We start from the raw sequence: 17,084 nt of genomic DNA, 5'->3' as shown, positions 1-17,084 counted from the left end.
TCTTGCCTTCTGAAAAACGGCGGGGGTGAAATATCATTTCGTAGTTCCGCCTTTGCCCTGGAAAGACCTGGACTGCGTGACGGCGGGGTTGTTTTTCTGCTGCGCTTGTAAAAAACCCTCTTCGCCTCTGCGCGGATCTGTTATTTGATCTTTCCACAACAGGCTCAACTTAGGGAGAGAAAAAACACACATGGCTGTTAATTATCGCTCATGGTAACCTTTCTCACAGAGGGTCCCCTGAGAGTGCCAGGCAGATTTCAAGAACCAACCACGCCTCCCCCCTCCCTCCTGGGAATCACTGGTTATTTTAAAAAGATGGGGCGGTGCCGCTTGTCCTGACGTCTCTTTCATTCTGTCTCTCCCAAAGAAAATAACCGGTGCTATGTGGTCCGTGTGTGTGTGTGTGTGTGTGTGTGTGTGTGTACGCTGGGTTTTCTAAGGAGGCTGGTAGAATCCGTGAGGGGCCAAGCCGAAAGCAGCCCACTAGCCATTTATGGCAGCCACACGCACCCCGGACTCAATAACCCCCTTCTTTTCGTTGCCTGACGAACACAAGGTGTTGCCAAGCACAAATCATGGCCGTCTGGCTCTGTCTGGCTTGATGGGTCACTGGTGGGGCTGCCTAAACGCTCAGGCGGCCACAAGGTGGGTGCTCGGTGGTGCAGCGTCGATTATATACCGCCGCTGCAATCACAGCCCACCCCGGGGCTTTCCGCCGTAGCTGCGGAGAAAAAAAAGGCAAGGACTTACCCCAACTTTTTTCTCCGGAGCGAGGCAACAAGATGGTGTCAAGACATCCCCTGAGCCTCACTCTAGAGTTGCAGCGGAGGCGTCCCCGGTCCCCGGAAGGCAGCCCAGAAACCTGTCGCCGTGAAGACACCCCCCTGTTCTAGGAAGGGGCCACAATCCTGGGGTAGAGCACGTGGTTTGCCTACAGAAAGCCCCCGGTTCACCTCCAGGGCCTCCGTCGGAAAGGGTCTTGGATAGCAGGGCCACCGGGAAATGATTGACTGATTGATTGATACTATTTTTTACCCTGTTCTTCATCCCCAAAAGGCCCCCAGAGCAGCTCACAAAGATTAATAATAAGACAGCTCCTGCTCTCAGGCTTACAGTCTCGAAGACACGGCACGAAAGCAAAAAGCATTAGGAGGGGGAAAATGCACAATTCAGGTGCCGGTGCTGAATTTCAAGGTCCTTTTAGGTGTCCCTTCCGGCAGAAGGGGGTGAAGCGAGTCCCCTGCAGAGGTTTCAATTCCAGCCAATGTACGGGGCCAGGTTGGTCTCCCTCTTGGCAGGACGTTTATTTGGGGAGGATGGAGGCCTTCCAGCGGTTCTCCAGTCTGCAGTCCCAAGGGATGGTCAGTTGGAGCTCTGTGTGCCTTCTGGCAGGGACGGGGGATGCGAACTCCTTGCAATTGCTTCCTCGCTGGTTGGTGGATGGAGACCAGGTTGGACTCCCTCTTGCTGGGATGATTTCCCTGGGAGGAAGGTAGCGCAAGGATCCCAGTGGCCCCTTGTCCTCTGGCCGACGGAGATCTCTCGATCTCTCTCTCTCCGCCGTGTCCTGGGAGAGAATTCCAGCAGGTGTCACTTGTATGCATGCAGCACTGGGTGGAATCCCCTCTTCCTCACAACAGCTAAAGCTGCAGGAGCCCTGCCCTCGACCAGAAACAAAAGAGGGCAGGGCTCCTGCAGCTTTAACTGTTGTGAGGAAGAGGGAATTCCACCAAGTGCATACAGATAACACCTGCTGAGTTTCCCTTTTCTATACAACTGTTAAAGATACAGGAGCCCTGTCCTCCTTTCCTTAGGGTCACCCTAAACCCTGCAGAAGACGCACCAGGCAGGGTTGGGGGATAGGTCAGGGGGCTTTCCCCACAGACCCCAAGCCTCCCAAGCGCACATCTCTGTGTCTCCTCCTCTTCCTTCTCTGAGTTTGGATTACAGCCTCTCTTCTCTCTCTCCACATACTCTGCAAAGCCTCCGTTTTTCCTCATCACTGCCCTGCCAGCTCCGATTCCCGTCTTCATTACGGGGCCCATCTGGTGGGGATGCTGGATCGGGAAAGCCGGTCTCCTTCCTTCGCCACTCACCGTCTTTTCATCCTCCTTGCTTACAGGGGCACATGGCAAAGTTTAACTGCAGTTTGGGAGATGTGACAAAGTTTAATTGCATTAATTTAAGGGACACAGGGCACTGCTTCTGCACATTCAGGGGTTTAACTTGAGTTAGGACTTGCCGGAATTTTATTCCTGGAACTCCTCAGTGCCAGTCCTGAGCTGTGGAACAGGTGAAATATCCGTAAGAGAATGCTTTTTTCTGTTACTGCACTAGTGAGTTGATACACATCTAAACTCTAGGGTGAAAGCCATCCAAGAGAGATCCTCACACTGTTTTTCCAATCTCAGCATTATCGTCAGTATGAGAATAATAGTAACACTAGCCTAGCTTATAGGGTTGTATTAAGGATGGATGAGTGTATGAAGTGGTTTGAATTGCAATAATAATAATAATACATACGGATAAGACAATACCTTACAACCGACCAGACATAACAGTTATAGTCAAAAAAGAAAAACACAAGTACGTCATCGACATAGCAATACCTAATGACAAAAATGTAGAAAAGGAAGAAGAAAAGAGAGAAAATACACACCACTATCTATGGAAGTTAAAGAACGATGGCAATAGGAAAAGGTCACAATTATTCCATGACTCGCATCACATCAAAAAACTATGCAGAAAACTTTCAGAAACCGAGCCTCCCAAAATACCAACATTCAGAAAGCAGCCATACTTAAAACGTAATCAATAGGAAATTTGTGATTAAGTGAAAGACAGCATGACTTGGCAAAGCCCATCATGTCCGTCTAGAAAAACCACCACGAGCAAGAAAACAGAGATAATAATAATATAATAACAACAGCAACATATGCTTATTTATTTATAATATTAGAAGTCCACCTTCCCGCGCCCTCTGAAAGTAGTTTACAACAACAAAATAGATCTGCAGTATTAAAACTGTGCAAATTTCATTAAAAAAACCCCCAACTGACACCAGTAATGAAGACACCTAGCCTAGGCCAGAACTAATTAATAAACTAATAATAATATAAGGAGGAGGAGGAGAATTATTTATTTATTTATTTATTTATTGCACTTCTATACCGCCCCCATAGCCAGGGCTCTCTGGGCGGTTTACAGAAATTCTAAAATTGAGATAAAAACGAGTATACAAAATTTAAAAGTCTAAAACACAGCACATACACACACAGAGCATTAAAAACCGTTAAAAAAACATGTGGGTGATTAAGATGTGCCGCCATATGCCTGCGCAAAGAGGAAAGTCTTAACCTGGTGCCAGGCGAGCCTCGTCAGGGAGATCGTTCCAGAGTCTGGGGGCCACCACTGAAAAGGCCCTGTCCCTCGTTGCCACGCTCCGAGCCTCTCTCTCTCTCTCTCTCTCAAAGATGTTGTTACCCCCATTTTGGCCTTTTGAGACAGTCTGGGCTGCATGAATTGATGTTGAGATGGGAGCAGAGAAGTACTCTGTGCGGTCATAGAATCATAGAGTTGTAGAGTCGGAAGGGGCCTAAAAGGCCATCAAGTCCAACCCCCTGCTCGGTGCAGGAATCCACCCCCTCCAGCGCGGAAGCCCTAAAATCCTTCCCGTGGCCCCAGTGACTTCCAGCCCCTCCTTTGCTAACTGCTTGCGGAGCTAAAGCAAACAGAGGTTCTTCTATACTGCCTCTCCCCAGCTGGGAATAGGAGCAGCCACCCTCTGAGGTCGCCGGGGCCTGTGAAGGGAGCCGATTTCCTGCCCTCGAAACAATCACAACAAAAGGGGATTGTGTGCCTCTCCGTGCATGTCTGCGAGCTCCGTTTCCCCAAGCTGCCACCGTCCTCACTCTGCCCTTCCTTCCATGCTTTCAGCTTCGGCCCCGGCAGCTGCGGGCAGCTGGACGCCACCACGGTGGAGGCCGAGGAGCTGGTGCAGCCGCCGAAGGAGGGGTCCACCCTGGGGCGGACCCTCAGCTTCTTGAAAAAGATGACGGGGAAGTCAAAGGTAGGGTCGTTATTTTTGTCATGGGGTCTGTGTGCGTGTGTGGAATGTCACTGCGATGCTTGGACGGCTAATATCTAAGCATCATTATCATTATTATTATTATTATTATTTATTACATTTCTATCCCACCTCTCTGGGCCGTTTGCAAAAAGAGATTTATTCTTGACTCGAAGTATTCACATCCGAGCGGTGGGCTCTCTGTAATTGCCCCCTCCCCCCCCCCCGATTTAACAATCTGATGCCCGCAGCAATGAAAACGAATTCCTTTCCTCCGTTTTTTGGTGCACGTTTCCAAAATTTGCTCCTTTGTCGTCGTCCCCCCCCTAAGCTTCTTTGTTGGACCAACTACTTCAGCCCTTCTGTGGCTATTCACCAGGCGTTGGGTGATTTGCATCTTATGTCCACACTTTATGGTCAAACTAGATGTGCCATCCAAGATTTGCAAACAGGATTTCACTGGGTTTTTTAAAAAAATAACAGGTCCAGAGCCCCGCAGTAGAAGGGGACCAGTTTTTCCCTGCGTTATTTTCCTAATGACACCACACACACCCTTCCAAAGCTGGGAAAAACATACAAATCCCACTTTCTTGCAGCCCATTTTTTTTAAAAAATAAAATAAAATATATAATTTGATCCTAACGATCGGTATTTTGGCTCTGAAAGTATGCCGTTAACGCTCTGTCACAAGGGCATACACCTGTATGTAACGGGGATGCAGTATTACCACTCCAATGTCTTCGATTTGTATTGATTTTGTTTGCTTTGCATCCATGGCTGTTCACCCAAATAGGTTTGAGGCTGATGGGTTCTTATTGCAAGAAATATATTGAGGGTCTTTTCCGTTCTTCGGAGTACTTTGCATTAGGAGTTTGCAGCTGTGTTTCTGCGTGAGTGTTTAAATGTTGTTGTTGTTGTTTCAACTTCAGTTGCTAGTGGTTTTAGGGATCACGTTTGTCTGAAAATCACACGGCCCCTAGTTCCAGGGGTGCTGGGAGCTGGGCTGTGATTGCTTGGCGAATGACGCAACTGCACTCTGTACCTGCTCAGGGGGAACCCTCTTCCTTACAGCTTCATGCTCCCAGGATTGAGACCTAACAGTGAAAATGGCGGCGGAGCCAAGCGGGCGTGAGGCTTGGCTCACGTTTTGTGTATGCGTACCTGTTTTCACACGGTGTCTGTGTCTGTTTTGGAAAGAATCGAAAATGTATTTTTCACAATGCCAACGGTTCCCCATTTCCTATGGAAACCCTGCGTTCACGACACATCCTCTCCTTCCCACCCCCCCATGCCTCACAGGCCCGACTAGTGTCCAGGGAAGGCGTGGTCAGGCATTTGCTGAGAGGGGCCCTAGGGTGACCCTATGGAAAAGAGGACAGGGCTCCTGCATCTTTAAGAGTTGCCTAGAAAAGGGGATTTCAGCCGGTGTCATTTGTATGCATGCAGCATCTGGTGAAATTCCCTCTTCATCACAACACTTGAAGCTGCAGGAGCCTTGCCCTCTTTTGTATCTGGTCATTCTTGCTAAAGAGTGCAGGGCTCCTGCATCTTTAAGAGTTGCCTAGAAAAGGGGATTTCAGCCGGTGTCATTTGTATGCATGCAGCACCTGGTGAAATTCCCTCTTCATCACAACACTTGAAGCTGCAGGAGCCTTGCCCTCTTTTGTATCTGGTCATTCTAGCTAAAGAGGGCAGGGCTTCTGCATCTTTAAGAGTTGCCTAGAAAAGGGGATTTCAGCAGGTGTCCTTGGTATTCCTGCAGCAGCTGGCGAAATTCCCTCTTCATCACAACAGTTAAAAGCTGCAGGAGCTATGCTAGAGTGACCAGCTGCAAAAGAGGGCAGGGCTCCTGCATCTTTAATAGTTGCCTAGAAAAGGGGATTTCAGCAGGTGTCCTTGATATGCCTGCAGCACCTGGCGAAATCCCCTCTTCATCACAACAGTTAAAAGCTGCAGGAGCTATACTAGAGTGACCAGCTACAAAAGAGGGCAGGGCTCCTGCAGCTTTAACTGTTGTGATGAAGAAGGGATTTCGCCAGGTGCTGCAGGCATCCAAAGGACCCCTGCTGAAATTCTCTTTACTAGGCAACTGTTAAAGATACATGAGCCCGGTCCTCTTTTCCATACGGTCACCCTACCAGGTTCCCAAACCCCCAGCAGAAGCCTGCTGACAAGAGCCCTCTGGACTTGCTCTTCGTCTTCCGCATTGCAGCCTGCTTGTTTACCTGCCTCATCACTGGCCCACAATGGTGTGGGTGTTGGTGAGGAGGAGGAGGAAGAGGAAGAGGAGATCGGGCAGCCGTCCTGCTCCGGGGTTTCTCTGCCTGTCAAGCAACAAGCAAATAGTAGCAATCTTGCAGTGGAAGATGAGGAGCACCGGCAGTGGGTGAAACGGGAGTGAGAAAGTAGACTTAGTGAGAGAAGGTGCGGTTGAGGGTCTCTTCTCTGGAGCCGGTGGTGCTCCCTGGTCTTGATGCAGAGATCGACAGAACTGTATCACACTTGTGTATTTTGACACTTCCAGTCAATGCTTTACGAGTTGCTTTTACTTGGGAAATCTCCTCCCTGGTTTTGTAAAGCTGAGTATGAGCCAACAGTGCGATGTGGCTGCAAAAAAATCAAACGCTATTTGGGGCTGCATTAATAGAAGTCTAGCTTCCAAATCACGCGAGGGTCTGGTTCCCCTCTATTCGGCCCTGGTTAGGCCTCGTCTTGAGTACTGCGTCCATTTTTGGGCACCACGCTTCAAGAAGGGCGCAGACAAGCTGGAGCGTGTTCAGAGGAGGGCAACCAGGATGATCAGGGGTCTGGAAACAAAGCCCTATGAAGAGAGGCTGAAAGAACTGGGCAGGTTTAGCCTGGAGAAGAGAAGATTGAGGGGAGACATGAGAGCACTCTTCAAATACTTGAAAGGTTGTCACACAGAGGAGGGCCAGGATCTCTTCTCGGTCCTCCCAGAGTGCAGGACACGGAATAACAGACTCAAATTAAAGGAAGCCAGATTCCAGCTGGACATCAGGAAAAACTTCCTGACTGTTAGAGCAGTGCGACAATGGAACCAGTGACCTAGGGAGGTTGTGGGCTCTCCCACACTAGAATCATTCAAGAGGCAGCTGGACAACCCTCTGTCAGGGATGCTTGAAGGTGGATTCCTCCATTGAGCAGGGGGTTGGACTAGATGGCCTTTTACACCCTTCCAACTCTACAATTCTATGATTCTATGATTGTAATTTTTACTCTTGTGTGTTAGAAAGGATAACCGGGGTGTAACTGCTACGTCTTCCAGTTTTGCTGGGACTTTGAAGGCTGCTAATAAAAAAACAGCTCCATGAAGGAACAGGGTACACAAATGAGCTCCCGTCTTCCCTGGCATGTCCGAAGCGGGCCCGAATTGGTTAAAATCGGAGTGCTTTTGCTTTAAAATAATGAATAAATTAAATTATGGTTGTGTGTGTGTGTGTGTGTGTGTGTGTGAATTACAAAACAGTACAGGAGGTGGTGCTGTTTCCTCAAGTGAAGTCTACCATTTGGACTAGTTTTACAGATATTTGTAATTTGCCGAGTGCTTCGTGGCCACCGTTGCGTTCTCCACCCGTCCACCGGAAACGCCCTGTAATCTAAAGTCTCGGAAGGTCAAAAATAATGCCCATTGTATAATGCGCATTGGGCGTGGAGAGAGATTGCTTAACCCCTTTCTTTCTGGCTGTTTTTCTCCTGCTCTGCATTGTCTCTTCCCCGAAGTGCTTGACAGGTAGCCTTAATTTTACCTTCTTGGGATGAAAAGCCGCTGGAAGGATTTTGAGTTGCACAATATTCCTCCCTTATCTGCCGTTTCTGCACAGAAACTCAACACCTTGTGTTTTAGTTTTTAAAAAGAAAATGTTAGAGAGAAGTTCCATAAGGCCTGGGTGAAGTTCCATAAGACCACTGTGCTTAGGGGAATCTCTCTTGACCCCCCCCCTCCCCAGGTTCCCTGACCCCCAGGTTTTTATTTGATTTCTTAAGATTATTTTTAAAATTATGCTTACCAAAAAACTGGGAGGCTTGCTTGCTCCAAAGTGAAATGCTGTCTTCCAGCACTGTCTGTATTTGGGTTCAAGGAAGAGTTGCATTTATTTATTTATTTATTTATTTATTTATTTATTTATATCCTGCCTTTTCCCCAGTTCTGGAAACCAAAAGTGTTTTGGACCTCTGCTTTGTACGTAGGTTCTTGGGTAACTTACTTTAATTTGTGTTTCCGGTTTGCCTTCTGAGATTGCGAGGTCCTGGTTCCTCTCTATTCGGCCCTGGTTAGGCCTCATCTAGAGTATTGCATCCAGTTCTGGGCTCCGCAATTCAAGGAGGACGCAGACAAGCTGGAGCGTGTTCAGAGGAGGGCAACCAGGATGATCAGGGGTCTGGAAACAAAGCCCTATGAGGAGAGACTGAAAGAACTGGGCATGTTTAGCCTGGAGAAGAGAAGATTGAGGGGAGACATGATAGCACTCTTCAAATACTTAACAGGTTGTCACACAGAGGAGGGCCAGGATCTCTTCTCGATCCTCCCAGAGTGCAGGATGCGGAATAACGGGCTCAAGTTAAAGGAAGCCGGATTTCGGCTGGACCTCAGGAAAAACTTCCTGACAGTTAGAGCAGCACAACAATGGAACTAGGGTGACCAGATGCACCGGGAAACCCCGGACACCTCCGGGAGAAACGGGGGTCTCAGGGGCAACCAGGACTGGGCCCCAATTCACCGGGGAAAAGGCTGGGAGAGACACGCTCCTGAAGTCCAGAACGCGTGTTCTAGCTTCTCCCTCCAGCGCCGATCTAGGCGGCTCCGTTTCCGCTGCCTGTCCCGGGCAAGCATAAGGGTGACGAGAGGCAAGGGGCGGGGCTCACTTCAGTCATTGCGCAGTTGAAGGCCCGCCCATCCTTATGTCCGGGCCTTGCCATCTCCAGCCCTTCCCAGAGCAATGGCGCTGGCCCAGGAAAAAACCCGGATCAACGAGTGGGAGCTGGTGACGACCAAGCAAATGCAGCCTATACAGTCTCTTGCTGTCCTGTGGTTTGTGCTGTGAGGAAATAGGATCCGTTTTCCGGTACTGGCACTGCTGCCAGCATTGAGCAAGGAATACTGTTTTTTGTGGACTTTTGGAAAGAAGTTGAGAAGTGTTCTTTTCGACAAATCTATGGGACTTGCACTTTTACGTGAGTGACAGGGCTTGAAAGTACCCCAAACCAGCATCCGCTCCTCATGAAGCGGCAGAGTTCCTTATGATACATCGGGGTGCATAACCTTTTTGGCTCCGAAGGCCACATCAGTCCTCCGCATAGGGCTAAGGGTGATCTGCACACACAGATGCACACACACTAGACATACATGCGTCTGGGCACAGGTACTCCCCTATAAACACGCCGCTGAGCTGGGGGAGCTCTTTGGAGTGGGATAACAATCATAGAATCATAGAGTTGGAAGGGGCCTCTAAGGCCATCGAGTCCAACCCCCTGCTCAATGCAGGAATCCACCTTAAAGCATCCCTGACAGATGGTAGTCCAGCTGCCTCTTGAAGGCCTCTAGTGTGGGAGAGCCCACCACCTCCCTAGGTCATGGGTTCCATTGTCGTACTGCTCTAACAGTCAGGAAGTTTTTCCTGATGTCCAGGTGGAATCTGGCTTCCTTTAACTTGAGCCCGTTATTCCGTGTCCTGCACTCTGGGAGGATTGAGAAGAGATCCTGGCCCTCCTCTGTGTGACAACCTTTCAAGGACTCTCTGGATGTTTTGACCTGCAACTCCAATCCTCTGCCAACATTGGCTATGCTTCCTTGGAGTGATGGGAGTTGGGAGGTGGCCTAGAAATCACAGGCCACCTTAAATCGTGTGCGTGAAGTGTGCCGTGCTTGGGTGTCGCATACCCATCCCGCCGCTTGAAAGAGCCGCATGGGGGGGGCAGTACGCAAACCCGTCTACGCCTCGGCTGTTCCTGCCAAATTCTCCACGGGGAGTTCCTTTTCCTCCCCATCTCGCTCGCTTGAGTAACCGCAGTCAGTCCTGACGTTTCTGGGATCAGCAAGACAGGGTTTGGTCTCGAAGCTGAGCTCTACCACCTCCCCTTACTCGCGAATCGGTAGGTGCTCCCTCGGCGAAGGGAGCAGCCGTAGCTGAGCCTGAGAAGCTGGTCTCCTCACCCACCCCGCCTCTCCAGCGCCCTGGGTTTCACGCTGCCTTTCTCTTAGTTCCTCAAAAACTCCCCTATCTCGCACAACAGCTGCGGGGCCGGTGAGATCAGCGGAAGCCGCGGCCTTTTTCTGCCTCTTGCCCAGCCGAGGGGTTTGTTTACCCAGGATTACCGACACCGCCCGGCCCTCTTTTTTTCCCCGCCGAAGCCGCTTCCTGCTGCCGTTTCTTGCGGGGGAGCGGGGCTTTCCTCAGGCTTCTGGGATCCTCAAGCATAGGCGTGCGCAGCACATTTCATTAGGATGCGCACCCAAGTATTATTATTTTTAAAAGGCCAACCTTTATTGAGCCAGTGTGGCCTAGTGGTTAGAGTGTTGGACTGGGAGCCGGGAGATCCGGGTTCTAGTCCCCACTTGGCCACGGAAACCCACTGGGTGACTCTGGGCCCGTCACAGACTCTCAGCCCAGCCTACCTTACAGGGTTGTTGTTGGGAGGATAACATGGAGAGGAGGAGGATTATGTATGCCGCCTTGGGTTCCTTGGTGGAGAAAAGGCAGGATATAAATGAAATAATAAAATAAAATAAATAAATCGAATACTCAGTCATAAAGGACATTATTTTTATTTGTTCATTTATTAAATACTGTAGACATGGATGCCCTAGCCTGACTGTGGGAGGGCCGTTGCAGGTGAGGGGGTGGAATGAGGACGTGCTCCTCAAGGCCCCCACCACCATCGGTGGGGCTTTGTAATGATATTATTATTATTATTATTATTATTATTATTATTATTTATTTATTTATTTATTTATTTATTTATAATTTATTTACATGGTGCTGTACAGATTACACAGTAAATAGCAAGACCCTGCCGCATAGGCTTACAATCTAATAAAGTTGTAGTAAACAATAAGGAGGGAAAGAGAATGCAAACAGGCACAGGGAAGTGTAAACAGGCACCAGGAAGGGTGAAGCTGACAGTATAGGGTCAGAACAAACTCAATATTTAAAAGCTACAGCCTGTCGGGGGTGGGGGTGGGTGGCTTCTTTAAAGGCTCCCAGCCAAGCGATTCCTTTTCGCTCCTGCTGCCTGGAGCAGTGGCGTGCTGTTAGGGGTTGGCAGCAGCGTGGCAGCCGGAGGACTGTTCCCGGTACATCTGGATCCCTACTCAATGATGGCCCCTACTCAATGCATCGGAGGAGGAGGAGCCACCGCCGCCCCGTGCACCGCTGTGCCACTGCGGATCACCGCACTAGTGCTGCTGCGTGTCCACGCATCGCTCCCCATGTTTTTTAAAAAACGTTTTTTTCCACCCTGGCTTCCCCCGCCAAGCATTTCCTCTCCCCACATCAGAGGAAGCGTGGAGGCAGTCCAGTGGCCATTCAGCTGACTGGCCTGCCCTCTCCCCCGGTCCGGGCAGATGGCGACCAATCAGGGGTCGCCGTCTGCCCGGCCACACCTCTGCCGTGACTCCGGAGTGGCGTCACATGCGCCATGGTTAAAAAGTCGGAGTAAGTCCCCTATTTTTTTATTTCGGAGCTTTGGGGGAAAGCCCTGGAATGGCTTCTGTGTCGTATAAACAACCCAACGCCTCTCCACTGACATCCTGGGGCTTTCTCCGCAGATAGTCAGCCCCGGGGTCACGGCTGGGGCCTTAATTTACGAAGCCCCCCAGAACGGTGAATGATGTCTAACGTCCAGGCTGCGGCTGTACCCTTATCCATCCTGGGCCAATCATTTCAAGACGCTTTTGTGGTGGCCTCCTTCCTCCTCCGTTTCCAGGGCATCTTCTTTCTATCTTGAAAAGCTCGCAGGGGGAAGCCTGCCAGCTTTGCCCTGAGACGATTATCCTCGTGGACGGAGGAGTAGTTTTAGCCCACAATCCCAGGTCTAATCTTCCTCTGCGCCCTTCTCTTCTCCCCCCCAACCCCATAAGGAAGGAGGTGGGGACTCTAGATTAGCAGCCAGCTGTTAACAGGGTTAAACTCCTCCCGGGATGTCTTTGATGTGAAAACGCTCACCCTCCGTGCCCTTGTCGGCCGCTGCAAAGTCTAGCATCTCCTTGCAATTACATTCTTGGCCGGCTTTCTAAATTTGGAGAGAGGCGGGGAGTTGGTGGGAATATTTAAGACGCACGCACATGAAAGCTTAAATTCAAATTAGTGGCTTGGCTGGACGCTACCCCAATGGCCAGCTGGTTTCTGACCAAAGTCCTGCACTCCCAGAAGATTACAAGCTCCATCAGACGAGCGTTTTATTGCACACTCATTGCTGGGTGTTCACGGATTCCCACGGGCCCCTCTTACAACGTCGTCTGCCTCCCGCCCTTTCTAGCGTTCTTCGCTCGACAAAGGGCATGTCTGTACTTAAAGGTGTAGGGCAGAGGTTCCCAAACTTTCTCAGGTCACCGCCCCCTTGGTTCCACAAACTCACGCCCAGTAACCCCTAGCCTACACTATAAATATCATTATTCAAAATAGCGGTTTTCAACGACCCACTAAGGAAGATAATAACAATAAAATTCAAAACAGTAACAATTAATTGAATATTTATTCAAAATCCGAAGCACCCGCCACAGGCTTGCCGAGCGAGGGAGGGAAAAGAGAGCAAACACCTCTGTTTTGCAGCCGGCGTGGCGGGGCACACCAAGCAGGGTATGTCTCTTCATTAGCATTTTGGTGCTTTTGAAACATTTCAATTCACCGTTAAAAGGACTCTTCTTAAACGGTATTAATACATGTATGGATCCTTCCCCTATATAGCTTGGGACCAAACTACCTTCTCCCATAAAAATGTCCCTGGGTTTTAAGACCTTCTGGAGAGGCGCTTCTCAGAAAAGACCATCTTGAGTGCCCCCCTGCTGCCCCCTTTCCTTTTAACCCCCCCTATGCAATCCCACCGCCCCCAAGGGGGGCAGTACCGCCCACTTTGGGAACCACTGGTGTAGAGGGAGGGAGGGGGGAGGATCACAGACTTACCTGCTTCCATGATCCTCCCCCAGCATCTTGACGGCTGCCCAACATCCCGGACGGGAGGTGGGACGTCACGGCCGCCATTTCCCCTCCTTCAATGGAGATGGAGTGCAATTGTGCTCCACCGCACGTGTAAGGTTTTTGTAAAAACCAGCCTTTAAAACTGTTCCCCACCCCCACCCCCGATGGGCACGGACTGCCCCCACGCAGCTCCGTGCCCATTCTAAGAGCCCCGCTACTCGTGGGGAGGAAGGGATGACCCAGGAACAGCAGCCACATGGCCCGCACTCCTTGGGATGGTCCCGGGACTGCGGGAAAATCGGGAAATCCCAGATAATCTGGGGAAAATCCCTGGTTGTCCCCGGGATCCCTTGTGCGTCATGTGGACGCACAGGGACGACCTGGAGACAACCCCGGGATATAGGCATGGTTTAGACATGCCCAAAGAAAGACCCCGGTAAATCCGAATTATTTTTGAGATGGAAGTTGCTGCTCTCTCCTGCTGTGTGCAGGAGAACTGCCAGGATCAAAACAGCCCACAAGCACATTGCTTACTTCCTCTTTTGAAAGAGGAAGTAATGAGGGATAAACACGCTGGTGGAGAAGCGACGGTAAGCAAACACGATTCCCCCCCTTGTGATGACGCTCTCTATGTAAGGGTAAAAACCGGCTCCTGCTTTAATCCTGGAAGCATCCTTTTCCCCTTAGTGTTTAAACCCTGATCTGCTCCAGTCACGTACACAGGGCCTTTTCTCCTGTGGCACCCTGCATATGGAATTCCCCCTCACCCCTTTCTCATCTCTCTGCTTGGCACACAGGGCATTTGCTTTCTCTGTCCCAGGTGACAATGGTTTTGTTGTCTAGGCTTTTAGCAAATTCGATTAGAATTTGCTGGGTTTTTTTTTTTTTAATGCCCCCCTTTTTCGCTGTGTTCAGTTTTCCTTCCCATTGATGTCATTCTTTCCCATGGTTCGTTTGTTTTGAAAGGATGCATTTAGTTAATTATTACATTTATATGCCGCCTTTTCCTCCAGCGAACCCAAAGCGGTGTACGTGACCCTCCTCCTCTCGGTTTTATCTTCACAACAACCCTGTGAGGTAGGTTAGGCTGAGAGTCATTGGCCCAGTTTCCATGTAACATTGGCAAATTGTGTGTTCGTAGGTTGTTAGGGTGACATTCGAACTTGGACACTTAGGGTTGTTTGTGAATTAAACCAGGGGCCCCCGGGCCACGGACTGGTCCTGGTCCGTGGCCTGTTAGGAACCGGGCCGGCAGGTGAGCTGCTTTCACCCACCCACCCCCACCCCAGCGTACCTGAACGCAGGGTGCCATCTCGCCTGCCCAGCTGAAACGAAGCCAGGATGCTGGGGTGGGGGGCTTTGGAACGGCGCACCCGGCCGGAAGCCGCTCTGGGAAAGCGACTTCCAGATGCGCCGTTCCGAAGTCGCCCGCCCGCCCCAGCGTCCTGGCTTTGCTTTGGCTGGGCACCCACCCAGCTGAAGCAAAGCCAGGACGCTGGAATGGGGAGCGGAGTGGGGGGCGGGGTGTGGTGTGGTGGACTTCCCCAAACCATCCCCTCAACCTCCCCATCCCCCGGTCCATGGAAAAATTGTCTTCCACGAAACCGGTCCCTGGTGCCAAAAAGGTTGGGGACCGCTGGATGAAACAACCCAGAGCTTAACCAAAGAACATTTATAGGTTAACTTTAGGGTGTTAAATCCAAAAACAACCCAAAGTGTCCGGGTTCAGACATCACACCAGCAACCTATGAATGGGCCGTTCGTAGGTTGTTTTGTAACCTGGCTTCCACACTCCACACATTCCTGGCAAACCCTGGGTTAATTAACCCATGATTTGACACTGTTACATGCAAACCAAGGCCTTTGCTAGACCTACCAGTAAATCCCCACTGGATGAGGGGAGACCCCCGTGATGCAAGTATCGCGGGATGTCGCCCTAGTCTAAATGTCAAGGAGAGACCCGTCGCGTCCGCCATTTTTTTTAAAGGAACGAAGCGCACGAACGCTCGTGCACCAACATAAGTGGTTGTTGTTGTTTTTTTAAAAATTGGGTTTCCCCACTCCACCCACCCTGCGCCCTGTGCGCAGCTCCCGGCTCCTCACGAGTAATTGCACGGAGCCGGGAAAAGCCGCGAAAACGGGCCACACGCTCGCGGTCCCAGGCTCAGCCCAAAACTGTGAAAAAAAGCGGGCCCAAAGGGGTAGGCTTTATCCCGGGGCCAAGGAAGGTTGATCCCTGCCTGACTCCGGGATCCCCTGTGCGTCATCTGGATGCACAGGAACGATCCCAGGTATCAGCCCAGGATAACCCCTGGTCTAGCAAAGGCCCAAGTGAGCTTCATGGCTGTCTGGGAATTAGAACCCAGAGCCTCCAAGTCACAGTGCACATTCCATCCATCACACCACACTGGCTCTCTGATGATTGTAACTTGCCTTAGGGACCGGATGGTTGAAAGCTGAGATTTTAGAAAAGACAAAACGATTTTACCTAAATATATTTTAATAATAAACTGGGTAGCATGTACTATTTCTAAAGTAGAAGGGGAGCATGGGTGAAGGGCACTGAACACTCACCCACATAGCCTCTTACCCCAGCTTTTGTGGAGGACAGACCCACTGCCCCCTTGACCAGATCCAAAAGAGGGCCGGGCTCCTGCAGCTTTAACTGTTGTGACGAAGAGGGCATTTCACCAGGTGCTGCAGGCCTACAAAAGACACCTGCTAAAATTCCCTTGTCTATCCCACGGTTAAAGATGCAGGAGCCCTGTCCTCCTTTCCATAGCGCCACCCTAATTTCCTCCCCACGGGGTTAGGCCTGAGTTAAAGAAAGGGGCCTGCTGCCGTCGTGTTCGCTTGAAATCTGAACTGCTGTGACATCACAGAAAGGGCGGTGATGTATGAGGCTGGAGGACGGGCTCTTGCGTTGTCTGCCTGAGGTTCCCAAAATGTCTTGGGCTGGCCCTGCCGTGGTTCACTGCAGGGTACATCTGGTCAGGCGGTTGTTTGATCCGGGCATCCGCGGGGCTTTGATATTTTGCTTATTTGGTTAACTGTGCAAAATGTGCGTGTGCGTAACGGCCATTTTTGTTGTCTCGGGGGGAGAAGAAAGCATGGATTCCTCACTCCTTTGTCCCCCGGCGCACAGTTCCTTTCAGGAAATCTGCGCCTGTTACGAAATCGTCCTGACGAACGGATTGCTTTCTCTTTCGCCCGCTTTGAAGCCGCTCGCCAGCTGATTTGGGTCAGGGGGGTAGTTGAAACGGCGCGGCTGTTCCCCCGCCGGGGACGGGGAGGACGCGGCGTGCCGCGCGTAACGCTTGCATCAGGCCCTTTTCGCCGCCTGAATGAAAACAGATCTGGGAGTTCAAACGTGGTGTGTTTGCACAGGTGGTTCTGGCTCAGCGCTTGAGGACTACAGCAGAAAGGGAAACCCGAGCTGAGGCTGTTTGTGGGATTCTTAAATCTTCGACGCCTTCCCCCAAGCAAGCGGTGCGATCCATGCGTCGGCGAGTAATTTAGGCACGTGACGTCTGCCATGTTCCACTGCCGCCGGGTGTTTCTGGTGGCCACTGGCCACATTTGGGAGAACCAGAACCAGGATGATTAGGGGTCTGGAAACAAAGCCCTATGAGGAGAAACTGAAAGAACTGGGCCTGTTTAGCCTGGAGAAGAGAAGATTGAGGGGAGACATGAGAGCACTGTTCAAGTACTTAAAAGGTCGTCACACAGAGGAGGGCCAGGATCTCTTCTCGATCCTCCCAGAGTGCAGGACACGGAATAACGGGCTCAAGTTAAAGGAAGCCAGATTCCGGCTGGACATCAGGAAAAACTTCTTGACTGTTAGAGCAGTATGACAATGGAAC

The 17,084-nt window shown here is 50.7% G+C and overlaps 1 protein-coding gene across 1 annotated transcript in view; it reads left to right on the top strand.

Moving 5' to 3' along the window:
* The first annotated feature begins 3,989 nt into the window (after nucleotides 1-3,989).
* ARHGEF2 (Rho/Rac guanine nucleotide exchange factor 2) overlaps nucleotides 3,990-17,084 on the top strand; it is a 135,236-nt gene continuing 122,141 nt past the window's right edge. The window contains exon 1 of the mRNA XM_063146105.1: nucleotides 3,990-4,069. Within this exon, the coding sequence (XP_063002175.1) occupies nucleotides 4,052-4,069 (18 nt within the window). The 5' untranslated portion in view covers nucleotides 3,990-4,051. The remainder of the gene's footprint in view (nucleotides 4,070-17,084) is intronic.

The sequence above is a fragment of the Elgaria multicarinata genome, chromosome 21 (assembly GCF_023053635.1).
Source record: "Elgaria multicarinata webbii isolate HBS135686 ecotype San Diego chromosome 21, rElgMul1.1.pri, whole genome shotgun sequence".
In the NCBI taxonomy this organism is placed as follows: Eukaryota; Metazoa; Chordata; class Lepidosauria; order Squamata; family Anguidae; genus Elgaria; species Elgaria multicarinata.
The sequence above is the reverse complement of the archived record's forward strand: the minus strand, read 5'-3'. Positions and strand labels throughout refer to the sequence as shown.